General features: G+C 42.1%; 1 protein-coding gene across 25 annotated transcripts in view; it reads left to right on the forward strand.

Moving 5' to 3' along the window:
* KMT2C (lysine methyltransferase 2C) overlaps nucleotides 1-14034 on the forward strand; it is a 422602-nt gene that overhangs the window by 389426 nt on the left and 19142 nt on the right. For all 25 annotated transcript variants that reach the window (XM_070077275.1, XM_070077280.1, XM_070077282.1 and 22 more), the window contains 8 exons: nucleotides 1234-2949; nucleotides 7203-7415; nucleotides 7891-8055; nucleotides 9461-9602; nucleotides 9734-9881; nucleotides 12540-12718; nucleotides 12834-12970; nucleotides 13674-13923. In XM_070077275.1, coding sequence (XP_069933376.1) covers nucleotides 1234-2949; nucleotides 7203-7415; nucleotides 7891-8055; nucleotides 9461-9602; nucleotides 9734-9881; nucleotides 12540-12718; nucleotides 12834-12970; nucleotides 13674-13923 — 2950 coding nt within the window. The remainder of the gene's footprint in view (nucleotides 1-1233; nucleotides 2950-7202; nucleotides 7416-7890; nucleotides 8056-9460; nucleotides 9603-9733; nucleotides 9882-12539; nucleotides 12719-12833; nucleotides 12971-13673; nucleotides 13924-14034) is intronic.

Raw genomic sequence — 14034 nt, forward strand, 5'->3', positions numbered from 1 at the left:
TTCTCCTTTGGTTCCCTGATTTCTAGTAGAATTTCAGATATAGCATATGACTCATTCTGGTGGACTTTTTGATGTACATTTTTATTAATGTTTAAAAATTCTTTGAAGCCTACATAAAGGACTCATTCCTGAAAAATGAAATCATTTTGTTACCATTGTATACCAGATGTCTCTCAAAATGCTCAAACACAATAATAATTGTACTGAAAAAGTAATAATTTTTATTTACAATAAAACAATGAAGAGCTCAAATTAGTTTCAAGCCCACTCACAGGTGTTCACTCAACAAAAAGATTCAGGGGCCGGTGTTGTACGGCAGTGGGTTAAACTACCACTTGCAGTGCTGACATCCCTTACGGGAATATCAGTTTGAGTTCTGGCTGTTGTGCGTTCTAGGAGATTAGCAGGAAATGAATCAGAAGGCAACAGAAGATAGCCTAAGTGCTTGGGCCCCTGCCACGATGTAGGTCAGTTGAAGTTTTCCATCTGCTGGTTCACTCCCCAAATGGCTGCAATGGCTGGAGCTGGGCTGATCCGAAGCCAGGATCCAGGAGCTTCTTCCGGTCTCCCACATGGGTGCAGGGGCTCAAGGACTTGGGCCATCTTCCATTGCTCTTCCAGGCCATATCAGAGAACTGGATCTTAAGTGGAGCAGCTGGGACTGGAACCAGCACCCATATGGGATACTGGCACTGTGGGTGGCAGCTTTACCTGCTATGCCACAGCACCGGCCCCATGTTTTTAAGGTTTATTTTATTTATTTGAAAGGCAGAGTGAGGCAGAGAGAGAAAGTGGTCTTCCACCTACTGCTTCATTACCCAAATGGCCGCAGTGGCCAGGGCTGGGCCAAGCTGAAGCCAGCAGTCTAAACTCCCTCTGGCTTCCATGTGGGTGACAGGGCTTAAGTTCTTGGACCATCTTCTGCTGTTTCCCAGGCACTTTAGAGGGAGCTGGGACTAACAGGCACACCGATATGGGATCCTGGCATTGAAGGCAGCATCTTGTCCTGCTGCATCACACTGCTAGCCCATGTTGGAGTAAGATTGGCAATCCTAAGTTAAGGCTTATCAGTCCACCTTTTGTGATTTGTTTTTTTCCCCATTGTCTAACCAGGTTATTTTTACTCCTACAAGGCTCATTGGCTTTCTGTTTACCACCCACCAAAATCATCAGTGCTTTAGTTTGATAGCTATTTCATACATAAATGAGTAATGGTCAGTTTTATTTTTCCAGATTCGTAAACAACAGAAAGAGCATGCCGAGTTAATTGAAGATTATCGAATCAAACAGCAACAGCAGCAGCAGTGTGCAATGGCCCCACCTAACATGATGCCTGGTGTCCAGCCCCAGACTCCCTTGGTTCCAGGGGCCACTCCACCCACCATGAGCCAATCCAGTTTTTCCCTGGTACCACAGCAGCTTCAGCACCAGCAGCACACAGCAGTCATCTCTGGCCACACTAGTCCTGCTAGAATGCCCAGTTTACCTGGTTGGCAACCTACCAATGCTTCTGCTCACCTTCCCCTTAACCCTCCTAGAATTCAGCCCCCAATTGCCCAGATTCCAATAAAAACTTGCACACCAGCACCCGGGCCATTGTCAAATGCAAATTCACAGAGTGGACCACCACCACGGGTGGAATTTGATGACAACAACCCCTTTAGTGAAAGTTTTCAAGAACGGGAACGGAAGGAACGCTTACGAGAACAGCAGGAAAGACAACGAATCCAGCTCATGCAAGAAGTGGACAGACAGAGAGCCTTGCAGCAGAGGATGGAGATGGAACAGCATGGCATGATGGGTGCAGAACTGAGTTGTAGGACATCTGTGTCCCAGATTCCATTCTACAGTTCTGACCTACCTTGTGATTTTCTGCAACCTCCCAGACCCCTCCAACAGTCTCCACAACACCAAACGCAAATGGGACAGGTTTTACAGCAGCAGAACATACAACAAGGATCTATTAGTTCACCCCCTACCCAAACATTCTTGCAAACCAGTGAACGAAGGCAAGGAGGACCTCCTTCGTTTGTTCCTGACTCACCAACTGTTCCTGGTGGGAGCCCCACTTTCCATTCTATTAAGCAAGGACATGGAAGTCTTTCTGGGACCAATTTCCAGCAGTCTCCAGTAAGGCCTCCTTTTACACCTACTTTAGTAGCAGCACCACCTGCCATAGCTAACAGCAATCTCCCATGTAGTCAAGACCCAGCTCTAACCCATGGACAAAGTTATCCAGGATCAACCCAGTCTCTCATTCAGTTGTATTCTGATATAATTCCAGAAGAGAAAGGGAAAAAGAAAAGAACAAGAAAAAAGAAAAAAGATGATGATACAGAATCCACCAAGGCACCATCAACTCCCCATTCAGATATCACTGCTCCACCTACTCCAAGCATCTCAGAAACTACCTCCACTCCTACAGGGAACACACCCAGCGAGCTTCCTCAGCAAGGAGAACAAGAGTTGGTGGAACCAGGTGGCCCATCAACTCCCAGTATGGTGGCAGGCCAGCCAGATACAGAGTTAGAAAGCAAACTTCCCCCTAGTGATTACTCACAGGAACCTCCAAATCAACAGACTTATACAGACTCAGAGGTAGATAAGCTGTCCATGGAAACCCCTGCCAAAATTGAAGAAATAAAACTGGAAAAAGCTGAGACGGAGCCATGCCCAGGCCGAGAGGAGCCTAAATTGGAGGAACAGTCTGGTAGTAAGGTAGAAGAAAAGGGTATAGCGCATCCTGTCTCCTCCGCACAGAGTCCTCCCCGTGCTCTCGGGGCCCCTGCTGCTAAAGGAGATTCAGGCAATGAACTTCTGAAACACTTGTTGAAAACTAAAAAGTCAGCTTCTCTTCTAAATCAAAAACCAGACAGCACTTTTTGTTCAGAAGACAACTGTACAAAGGATAATAAAATGATTGAGAAGCAGCAAGTAGCTGAAGGATTGGTAAGTGCAAATCATGAAAACTACAATATTTTTTCTTTTGTTTTAACAGTGCAGATTGATACCAACAATTGTATTAAATTTCAGCACAACATTTCATCCATTTTACTCTAAACAAGCATTTTTTTATGTTTCTATCTCCATGGAACTCATGTCTTTATTAATATCCATGAAAGTATATTAAGTACTACTTTGTTTACTACTTTTTTAAAAAGCAAAGATATGTGTCACAACATTTCATGCTTACATTTGTCACCTGTTCATCACTCTGAATTGATCTAAATAAAAGAAAGGAAATAAAAGTCTATATACCTTTACTGTAAATAAGTTCATAATTTGCTAACTTCTTTGAAAGGAAAGAAAGCTGGTATGTCCCGTTAATATCCTTGGGGACTCAGTGATAACCAAAACTTGGAACCATTGCGTTAGAGTGTAATGTTGCAGTAATGCACCTTACTGGGAGATAGTGTCTCAAGTGTGAACAGTATTGCATTTGCTTTTTTATGAAGAGCTTAATTGAAAATGTATTGTTTAAAGAATCCCTCCCCCTTATATCAATTAAATGCATTAAAATATTTCTAAAAGTTAGATTTCTGGGTCGTGGGAATTGTTCTGCTTGATAGCATATGCCTTCTTATGTGTCAGAAGTTACAGTACTGTTTTTAGTGCATTCATAAGGCTTTCTCTAGAGTGCTTCCCAAGTTGGATTTTATCATTTTTGTATTTTACTTGTGTAGGAGTGGAGTGGTATATTTAGTTGTCCAAATTTGCAATTTTAAAATTGTTAATTAAGCTCATCTGTTTTGCAAGTATTGACTTTTTTTCTTATTTGTCTTTGGCTATTTAATAGAGACTGAATGTTGACCTAATGGATTCCGGTGACTTTTGTATATTTTATTGGTTATGCTTTTCTAGTCATAGTTGTCAGCAATAAATATGTCCAACTGTCCAGCCCAATCTCTAGCTACTTTTTCCAAAGCCTCTTGGGCCTGTGGAAGTACAGAATGACTTGGAAAATCCTGAGTGTTTCTGTTTGCCCCTTTCATAGCATATTGTCATGCACTGCTGTTTCTGCTCTTCTCTCCTTTCCTGTGTCTTTTTAACTTCTATTCAGTTCTGGAATCATCATATCCAGAAGGCTTTCTCAACTCAGTCTCAAATAGCTATTGTAGTCCATGTATTCACATAGCAATCTCTACAGTATTTTTAAATTATTAAATAGCTCCTTGGAAGAGAAGAACTGTATCTTGAGCATCTTTATATTTAAGTTTGTGCTGTGCAAAAAGATTCAGTAGCTTGGAGAACAATCATATCAACTTTTTTTTTTTAATGATTTATTGCTTTATTTGAAAGGCAGAGTTACTGACAGAAGGAGAGACTGAGAGATCTTCTGTCCTCTGGTTCACTTGGGCTGCAGCGGCCAGAGCTGGGCTGATCTGAAACCAGGAGCCAGTAGCTTCTTGAGGGTCTCCCACATAGGTTCAGGGGCCCAGGTACTTGGGCCACCTTCTACTGCTTTCCCAGGCATTTTAGCAGGGAGTGGGATCGGAAGTGGACTCGAATGGCGCCCGTGGGATATAGGCACTGCAGGCAGCAGCCTGACCTGCTGCACCACAATGCACACCCCAATATGTCAGCTTTTAAAAGTATCTACTCCAAGGACACAAACTGTAAGCTGTAGTCATTTTTTAAATTTTAAAGTATAAAGACATAGATAAAAGATTGAAAACAGGTACTTTAAAATAGTAACATTATCTTGGGCTGATTTTCTTTTGTGCTCTTCTAGAATTATTTTTTGAAATATAGTTATATTTGGGGCCAGTGCAGTGGCTCACTTGGTTAATCCTCTACCTGTGGCATCAGCATCCCGTATGGGCGTTGGGTTCTAGTCCTGGTTGCTCCTCTTCCACTCCAGCTCTCTGCCGTGGCCCAGGAAGGCAGTAGAGGATGGCCCAAGTGCTTGGGTGCCTGCACCTGCTTGGGAGACCAGGAAGAAGCACCTGGCTCCTGGCTCTGATCGGCACAGTGCTGGCTGTAGCGGCCATCTGAGGGGTGAACCAACGGAAGGAAGACTTTTCTCTCTGTCTCTCTCACTGTCTAACTCTGTCAAATAAATTTTAAAAAAAGAAATGTAGTTATATTTGCTTTTTAGAATAATTGAGAGGATTAGAGATAATGTCTGTGAAGTACTTACCTGTGCATAGTTAACACATGATTACATCATTAGTCTTTTATAAGCCAGCCAAGAAATTGTTAGGTCTTTGCTCTTCAGAGTGCTTTCTTTGGGAATCAGCAGAGTACATATTACCTGGGAGTTTTGTTTTTTGTTTTGTTTTATTTAAAGATTTATATATTTGAAAGAGTTACAGAGAAGAGTAGAGAGAGAGAGGGAGAGGTCTTCCATTCTCTGGTTCATTCCCCAAATGATAACAATAGCCGGGGCTGAACTGATCCAAAGTCAGGAGCCAGGAGCTTCTTCTGGGTTTCCCTGTGGGTGCAGGCAGGGGCTTGGGCCATCCTCTGCTGCTTTCCCAGGCAAATTAGCAGGAAGCTGGATTGGAAGTGAAGCATATGGGAGATTTATGACATTACCTACTGAGTTTAGAATGTATTCATTTGCATATTAGAGATTTCCTGTGGTTCTTAGTGCTTTATGATAGTCACCTTGAAGCCTTGTTAAAATGTGGATTGCTGGACCCCAGCACCAGATCCTATAATTCAGTAGTTCTGGCTGGGGTATACCAGAGAAATTGCATGTCTCCCTTTGGCATTGTGGCACAGTGGGTTAACCCACCAGAGATGTGGGCATCCCATATCAAGTGCTATTCCTGGCTGCTCTACTTCTTATTGAGTTTACTGCTAAGGTACCTGGAAAGGCAGTAGAAGATGGCCCAAATGTATGGGCCCCTGCCTCCCCTGTGGGAGACTAGGATGGTATTCTTGGCTCCCGGCTTTGGTTTGGCCCAGCTCTTGCTGTTGCAGCATTTGGGGAGTGAACCAATGGCTTGAAGATATCTCTGTCTGTCACTCTGCCTGTCAAATAAATAAGTAAACGAGCAAACCTTTAAACATTTACATTCCCACCAGTCCAGGACAGTGCTGCTGTTAACAATGGGGATGGCCCTTGAGGAACCGCTGGTCTGTGTCCAGCTGGGAATGGGCAGTGTGAGCCTGATTTCACCTTTCTCCTCTTTGTATGAGCTAACAATGGCTTTTACATTTTTGATGATGGAAAATACTCCAAAAAGAGTAATAATGCTGACATGAGAATTACGCAGAATTCAGAATTTTACTTGAATCTGAAAAACCCTATTGGAATGCAGCTATAAGTTCATTCATTTACAAACTGTGTACTTCTGCAGTTCAAGGGCAGAGTTGAGTTATAATAGAGGGTTTATGGTCTGTGAGCTCTAAAATGTTTACTCTCTGGCCCTTTACATAAAAATTTTGCCTAACTGGAAAGCAAAACTTTTAAAACCTTAAAACCTTCAAAGATTTAATGGACAATTTGTTGTAATAAGTTCAGCAACTATAATTGTCTGTAGCAAAGTATTGACAATTAAGTATAGAAATAGCAGAGCCTGAAAAATATCCCTATAATTTTAGGAATTGATTGCACTACCCTAAGGACCTTTACAGATCCTGGCTTGTTTATTACTTCTTCTTAACTTTAAAAACAAAATAGTCAATGTTACCTGCTGTCTCTCCCATTGACTTTTAAATAAATAGCCATTATTTTTCAGTTCCTTATTTGTTAGTGAACTAATTTGAAGGACCAGTGTTACTTCTTTGTATTGCTCTCTGGTGCTAGCTGTTCACTCACTGATGACACACAGGCCATGAAGCTTTTCTGGGCCTCTGAGCTGTTTCAGCAGATCTTGTATTTCATTATTTCTTAGTTCCTCGGGGGGGGGGGGGGGGGGATCATGTGCACTGTGCAGAGTTTCCCGCAGCACACCCTTCCTGGGCTGCTGCCTGAGAGCAGGCGGCGCACACCCCTCTGCCCCCTCTTCATACCGAGGGCTCCTTTGCTTTGCTCAAGCTGTGCAGCTTACTGGTTTCCACATGAGAGAATAACGTTGGAAAAAGGTGGTATTTTCAGAAAAGCATTGGAGCATACGACACCCCTCTGTGCATTTCCTCCTTAACTTAATACCATGTTAGGAATTATCTTTGGGATGGAACTGGACTAGCATGAACTAAAAATCAAGTATGTGAATAGTTCACTCACTTCTTCACCTTTTCAATTACATTAGCAAACTTTGGGGGCTCAAATGCAAGGTGGTTTTGGATGTGGCAATAGCCAGTTGCCAAAAACAGATGGAGGAAGTGAAACCAAGAAACAGCGTAGCAAACGGACCCAGCGAACGGGAGAGAAAGCAGCACCTCGCTCCAAGAAAAGGAAGAAGGACGATGAGGAGAAACAAGCTGTGTCCTCTACCAGTGACTCTTTTACCCACCTGAAGCAGGTGAGTGGATCATAGCAGCCCCTTTACAAATGCCAGGAAGGAAGCCCTCTGGTGCTATTGTAACCCTATTAAACTAATGCTTTGTTGTGATAATTTATCAGTTTAAGTCCAGAGTTCAGGGATAAAAGACATCTGGACCAGGAGCTTAATAAACTTCCTCTTTCCAAGCAAAAGTGTACCTTATCCTATTGACACTTGAAATGTATAGTAATATAGCTGGATGGGCAGCTGATGGTTAGGAGTTAGGAGCAACCCTGCACCTAGAAAATCTGTCCCTGTTGTGTCTGTGGAGCCAAAGAAGTGCAGCTGCTAGACTCTGCCTAGTAAACTCTTACTCCTGGACCTTTGTAATTGTAACAGAATTTTTAAGTCTTATTTTTCTCAAGCTCTATTTGACTAAGTTGTTTTGAGTCTCAGAAGTGGAGGAACAGTTTGATTTGTCTTGTACATTATTCTTAAATGTGTTTTTTAATAGCAGCTCTCTCTGCTCCCTCTAATGGAACCAATCATTGGAGTGAACTTTGCGCACTTTCTTCCTTATGGCAGTGGCCAATTTAATAGTGGGAATCGACTTCTAGGAACTTTCGGCAGTGCTACCCTGGAAGGGGCTTCAGACTACTATTCTCAGTTGATCTACAAGGTATGTTTTTTGGCTGAAATGTTACCTTGCTTTGTCTTCATTATACCATGTCAGAACTGGTAGCACATGTCTGTTTTGCATCTTGTTTACATCTAATCTTCCCAGTTCATTCAAGCTTAAGTTCAACTAAAAGGTGAAAATGTTACTTGGTGAGGTATTTCTAACATCAACAATTGAAATGTTTCTGTAGGTAAAAATAGAAATAGTGAGAAACAGCTTTTTTTACATTTCCATGATACAGAAATACCTACTATAACTATTATTAACTGTTAAAATGAATTTGTTACAAATAGTAGAAATTTTAAAACATAGTTAGAATATTACCTTGAAAAATACAAGAATTTTTAAAACATTTTATCTAATAATTTGGGGGCTAACTGCAAATATGCACTAATTTCTCGATTGTTGAAATAAAATCAAAGCAAACCGAGATTATCTTTTGGTATTTTTGTATCAAGGTTTTATGATAGCAGGATAGAACATCTTCATTTCACGTATGATTTATGTGAAAAGGTCAGCTTTGCAGAAATACTTGAGAATGTGGTTAGTTTAAGGGGTCCTTTTCTGATATGTTAAATAATTCTTCTGATAATTAAATAACTTGCTGCCCTTGTTGAGTTTTTCCCTGAGTTAGAACCTGTCTTAACTCCTGTAATTGCCTTCTCATGTAGTGAAAGCTGTATTCCAACTTCATCATCTTCCTGAAATCCAGTGTCCTTGTAGAATTTGTAATTTCACCTTATACTTGACCCAGATGATATTATTGGTAGATTCTGACAATCCTTCAGAGGTTAAATAATAAATGACAAATGTTAAGCTCTTAAAGATGCTTGAAAAAGAGTAACTTTTTTTTGATAATTTAGTCACTTAGTATTACTGCTACTGCTTTCTCTTCTTTTGGAAACCTTGAACAATCCAGGTTCTGTTAACTGGGCTTTGTGTATTACAGGCTTGGGACCACAAATTCTTAAGTTTTTCAAAGAACCAGGGCATGCCTTAATGATAATTTTTATAATAAAGGAATTTTGGAGACTTCTTTACAATTTTTTTATTAAATTTTAAAGGTATCCTTCAAGGCCTGTAACCATGATACTTGAAAGGAGTTGTATAAAATAGAATCAGGAATAATTGAGATTTGCTTCTTACTTTCAAAGCTAAATACTCAAGCCGGGTAAAGTAAGCAAATGGATACTTATGTGTCCATAAAGGCGTGAGTAGTTGTTCCACTCAGAAGCTTTTGGGCTTGATTTTCCCTCTTGGTATGCACATGGGAATGAAGATACCTGCTGTTTAAATTTCTGTACTCTTGTTTCCATGCGCTATGATTTCACAGAACTAAATTTTAGCAAGGTCATTGCATATTTGCTCAGTAGCATATAATTTAACATCTTTTGGTCTCCTGCAGCAGAATAATTTAAGTAATCCTCCAACACCCCCTGCCTCTCTTCCTCCTACACCACCTCCCATGGCTTGTCAGAAGATGGCAAATGGTTTTGCAACCACCGAAGAACTTGCTGGAAAAGCTGGAGTGCTAGTGAGCCAAGAAGGTATGAGCGTAACCTCCAGACTGTGCATGACAGTTGTCAGTTCTGTAGGGTGAAGTGGTGATCGCATTGTGAAGTTCTGTTTATCAGTTTTGACTAAATGTATTAATGATTTTGTGTTTTTGCTTTCGCAGTCACCAAAACTCTAGGACCGAAGCCCTTTCAGTTGCCATTCAGATCACAGGACGACTTGTTAGCCAGAGCTATTGCTCAGGGCCCAAAGACAGTTGATGTTCCTGCTTCCCTTCCAACACCACCTCACAACAATCAGGAAGAATTGAGGTAGAGGTTGCTTTTCTCACTAATAATTTTCAGTTATTTTATTTTTTAATATAATACCTGTTAGGATAGTACGTACAAAATATTTGAGAAGTAAAAGTTTGTAAATTACAATCTTTAGAATTTTAAATTTATAAGATGTTACTATTAAGTAGTTTGTACATTAAAAATTTTTTCTTGAATATTTATTTATTTATTTGAAATGCAGAGTTAGAGAGGCAGAGACAGAGACAGAGACACAGAGAGAGAGGTCTTCCATCCATTGTTCACTCCCCAAATGGCCGCAACAGCCAGAGCTGGGCTGATCTGAAGCCAGGAACCAGGAGCTTCCTCCGGGTCTCCCACATGGGTGCAGGGACCCAAGGACTTGGGCCATCTTCTTCTGCTATCTCAGGTCATAGCAGAGAGCTGGATTGGAAGTAGAGCAGCTGGGACTCGAACCAGCGCTCACATGGAATGCCAGCTTTACCTGCTATGCCACAGAGCCAGCCCCGTATATAAAACTTTTGAGGCCTGCACCATGGCTCACTTGGTTAATCCTCCGCCTGCAGCGCTGGCATCCCATATGGGCGCCGGTTTCTAGTCCCGGTTGCTCCTCTTCCAGTCCAGCTCTCTGCTTTGGCCCCGGGAAGGCAGTGGAGGATGGCCCAAGTGCTTGGGCCCTGCACCCACGTGGGAGACCAGGAAGAAGCACCTGGCTCCGGGCTTTGGGTCGGCGCAGCGCGCCGGCCGTAGCAGCCATTTGGGAGGTGAACCAACGGAAGGAAGACATTTCTCTGTCTGTCTGTCTCTCTCTCTCTGCCTGTCAAAAAACAAAAAACTTTGAGAGGCAGAGACTGACAGAGTGAGCACTCCCACCTATTGGTTCATTCCCCAGAGAGAGAGAGACAGACAAGCAGAGCTTCCATCCATTGGTTCATTCTTCAAATGCCTGTAACAGCAGGGCCTGAAACTAGGAGCCTAGAATGCAATCCAGATCTCTCATGTGGACAATAGAAACCCAATTGCTTCAGCCATCACTGCTGACTCCTGGGGTCTGCATTGGTGGGAAGCTGGAGCAGGAAACTGAATCCAAGTACTGTAAAATGGGATGCCGGTATCTTAATTGCTAGGACAAATACCTGCTTCCAATTTGTGCATTTCAAAAAAAAATCATTGTCCATTATAACTTATTACTGTGATTTATTACTGATATTTGTAGATGTCTAATAAAACAGCAATCACAGATACTGAGAATGGTGTTGTGGAAGAGAGTTTAAGAACCATCCCTTCCAGAATTTTGTAACCATTTTATATCAGTTCTTTAACCTCAAAAAAAATTTGTTTTAAGGATTTGTTTATTTATTTGAAAGGCAGAGTGACAGAAAGAGAGACATACACAGAAAAAGATTTTCCATGTGCTGGTTCACTCCCCAGATGCCCACAACAGCCAGGTCTAGACCAAGCCAAAGCCAGGAAATGGACTCCGGGTCTCCCACATGAGTGGCAGGGCCCCAAGCACTTGGGCCTTCTTCCACAGGCCTTCCTTTGTTATCAGGGAGCGGAAGCAGCCAGGACTCAAAACGGCCCTCCTGTAAGGGATGCAGCATCAGAAGAGGCCGTTTAACCTCCTGCACCACAACACCCACCCGTAGTCCCCAGATTCTGAGTGGGAAGAATCAGGTTCTGTTAGTAGACGATCACTACTTAGCTTATTGTATCCAAAGGATTCTATGTATTTCATCTTCTTGGGAGAATCTGCTAGCCATCCCCAGTTTGATGAGATATCCATTTAGCCTGAGGCTCTTAATTGTTATTCATGAGAAAACTACAGCCCAAAAGGAAGAGTAACTTATCCAAATTTGGGATCCATGTTTCTTTTCTCTGTATCTTACAGCCAAGAATTTCCACATTTCTTACTAGGGACCACCAGTGCTTTGCCACAGCTGTGTAAGGCAGCTTCTTAGGTCTGTTTACTTGGTGACTAGGATTTCACGGGACCCTGAATCCCATGTCACCGGGTTTGTGGAGCTCTGGAAGCTGTTCATAGGCCTCCCGCCACTTGAGCGCATGCTCGGTGCTGGTGGAGATGCTAACGGCAGATTGACGGCGCTGTTCTGTGACTCAGCCTGAGGTCTCGCCGTTGCAAACTTCAGCTCTTAGATTAGCCAAGAGGGACTTTTCACATTATTAGTTAAAAAGAATAATGCCATATGAAGCCATAGTGACCAGGCTTTTGTCCATCTTTCCACTACAAGCAGCAGCCACTGGATAGCTGTTTCAGTCACTGCATGCAGGTGTTGCAGGTGTACCTGCACCATTCATCCTGTTTCAAGCCTTAGGTGTTTTCCCTTAGCCTCAGGTAATCTGTAATTTTGCAAAGGTAATAGTAATCTTCTGTCTTGTGTTCTGTTACAATCTGAACGTCTTTCCCTTTGGCAGGTCTTTAAACTTGATGCCAAAACTTTGGTCCGAAGGAAAAAATGTCATTTAAATTACTTTATATTTTAACATGTATTACATTTTTTCCTCTTTTCCCCTGAACTAGTTAATTTGCTCCTTCCATCGTTACTGATGCCCAGAGTATCGTTCCTGCTGAGATCACTGATACAGCTGGGTTGGTACAGGAAGCCCCAGCAGTGGATTTGCACACTCTGACATGTGGGTTTACTCTTCTTTCAGGATACAGGATCATTGTGGTGACAGGGACAGTCCTGACAGTTTTGTTCCCTCGTCCTCTCCTGAGAGTGTGGTTGGCGTAGAAGTGAGCAGGTATCCAGATCTGTCACTGGTCAAAGAGGAGCCTCCAGAGCCAGTACCGTCCCCCATCATTCCAATTCTTCCTAGCACTGCCGGGAAAAGTAAGCAGGATATTTAGCTTGCTATCTCTTTACAGTGTGCCAATTACTGATGTAAATATTTGACTTGGAAAAGCCACTAACACTACTTCTTCCCTATCTTTCCTTTTTTTCTAAGGTTCAGAGTCAAGAAAGAATGACATCAAAACTGAGCCAGGCACTTTATTTTTCACATCACCTTTTGGTGCATCCTCAAATGGTCCCAGATCGGGTCTCATATCTGTAGCAATTACTCTGCACCCTTCAGCTGCTGAGGTAAAAGAGGAATTATTTTGTAATACTATAAACTGTGTCCTCCTTTTTAAAGATACTTAAGGTAGCTTACAAGGATATGTGTAAGAGGATCGGTTAGGATAAATGGTCAAAGTCATCGAGGCTGCTTTTGAGCACTATAAGTATTAAGTTAATCTCAGGCTACATGAAGGCAGATAGTGAAGTTAGAGTGCACAATTTGTTATTAGAGAATGGATACTTGAGAAACCTTTTCATAACTGTTTACGCTGTAGAAGATTAATGAAGAACCTTTATCAACAAGGAGAGTTCTATAGAAGCAGTAGAACGTTTTCAGGTAGTGGCTGTTTATATCCAACACTAAAATTGTGGATTTTTAAACTCTGAATTCTGCAGTGAGTGATATTTCACTGGAGACCAAACTCGTAGTCCAATGACTTGCCATTTTGATTGTCAGATGTCACTGTAGGGTGGACAATTTCACATAGAACCCCTTGAAGTTCATTTTCTGAGCAGCTCTGGAAGATGACAGGATTTATTAGCTCATCCCTTGTAGTTGTGTCTGTCCCTTACACTTGTCAGGTGTTAAGAAAACTAAAATAGCTTAATGTATTCCCAAATAATTAATATTAATTCGAGTTTCTTTAAGAAGTTTTCTGTTCATGAAAGCTTTGTCGGCTCACTGTTCCCTTTTGGTTGGTAACACAGCATTTGCACTTTGTTTTAGAACATTAGCAGTGTTGTGGCTGCATTTTCCGATCTTCTTCACGTCCGAATTCCTAACAGCTATGAAGTTAGTAATGCTCCAGATGTTCCTTCCATGGGTTTGGTCAGTAGCCACAGAGTAAACCCAGGTTTGGAGTATCGACAGCATTTACTGCTTCGTGGGCCTCCACCAGGATCTGCAAACCCTCCCAGACTGGCAAGCTCCCACCGGCTGAAGCAGCCGAATGTGCCCTTTCCTCCAACGAGCAACGGTGAGCTTGTGAGCTTTCTGCTAACTCCCAGTGCCCTCTTGCGTCAAAAATTAAGATTATTCTTTTTCAAATCTCAATATTTGATTCATGACAATAACATGTTGATATGTA

This window comes from Oryctolagus cuniculus, chromosome 7, assembly GCF_964237555.1.
Source record: "Oryctolagus cuniculus chromosome 7, mOryCun1.1, whole genome shotgun sequence".
NCBI classification, from domain to species: Eukaryota; Metazoa; Chordata; class Mammalia; order Lagomorpha; family Leporidae; genus Oryctolagus; species Oryctolagus cuniculus.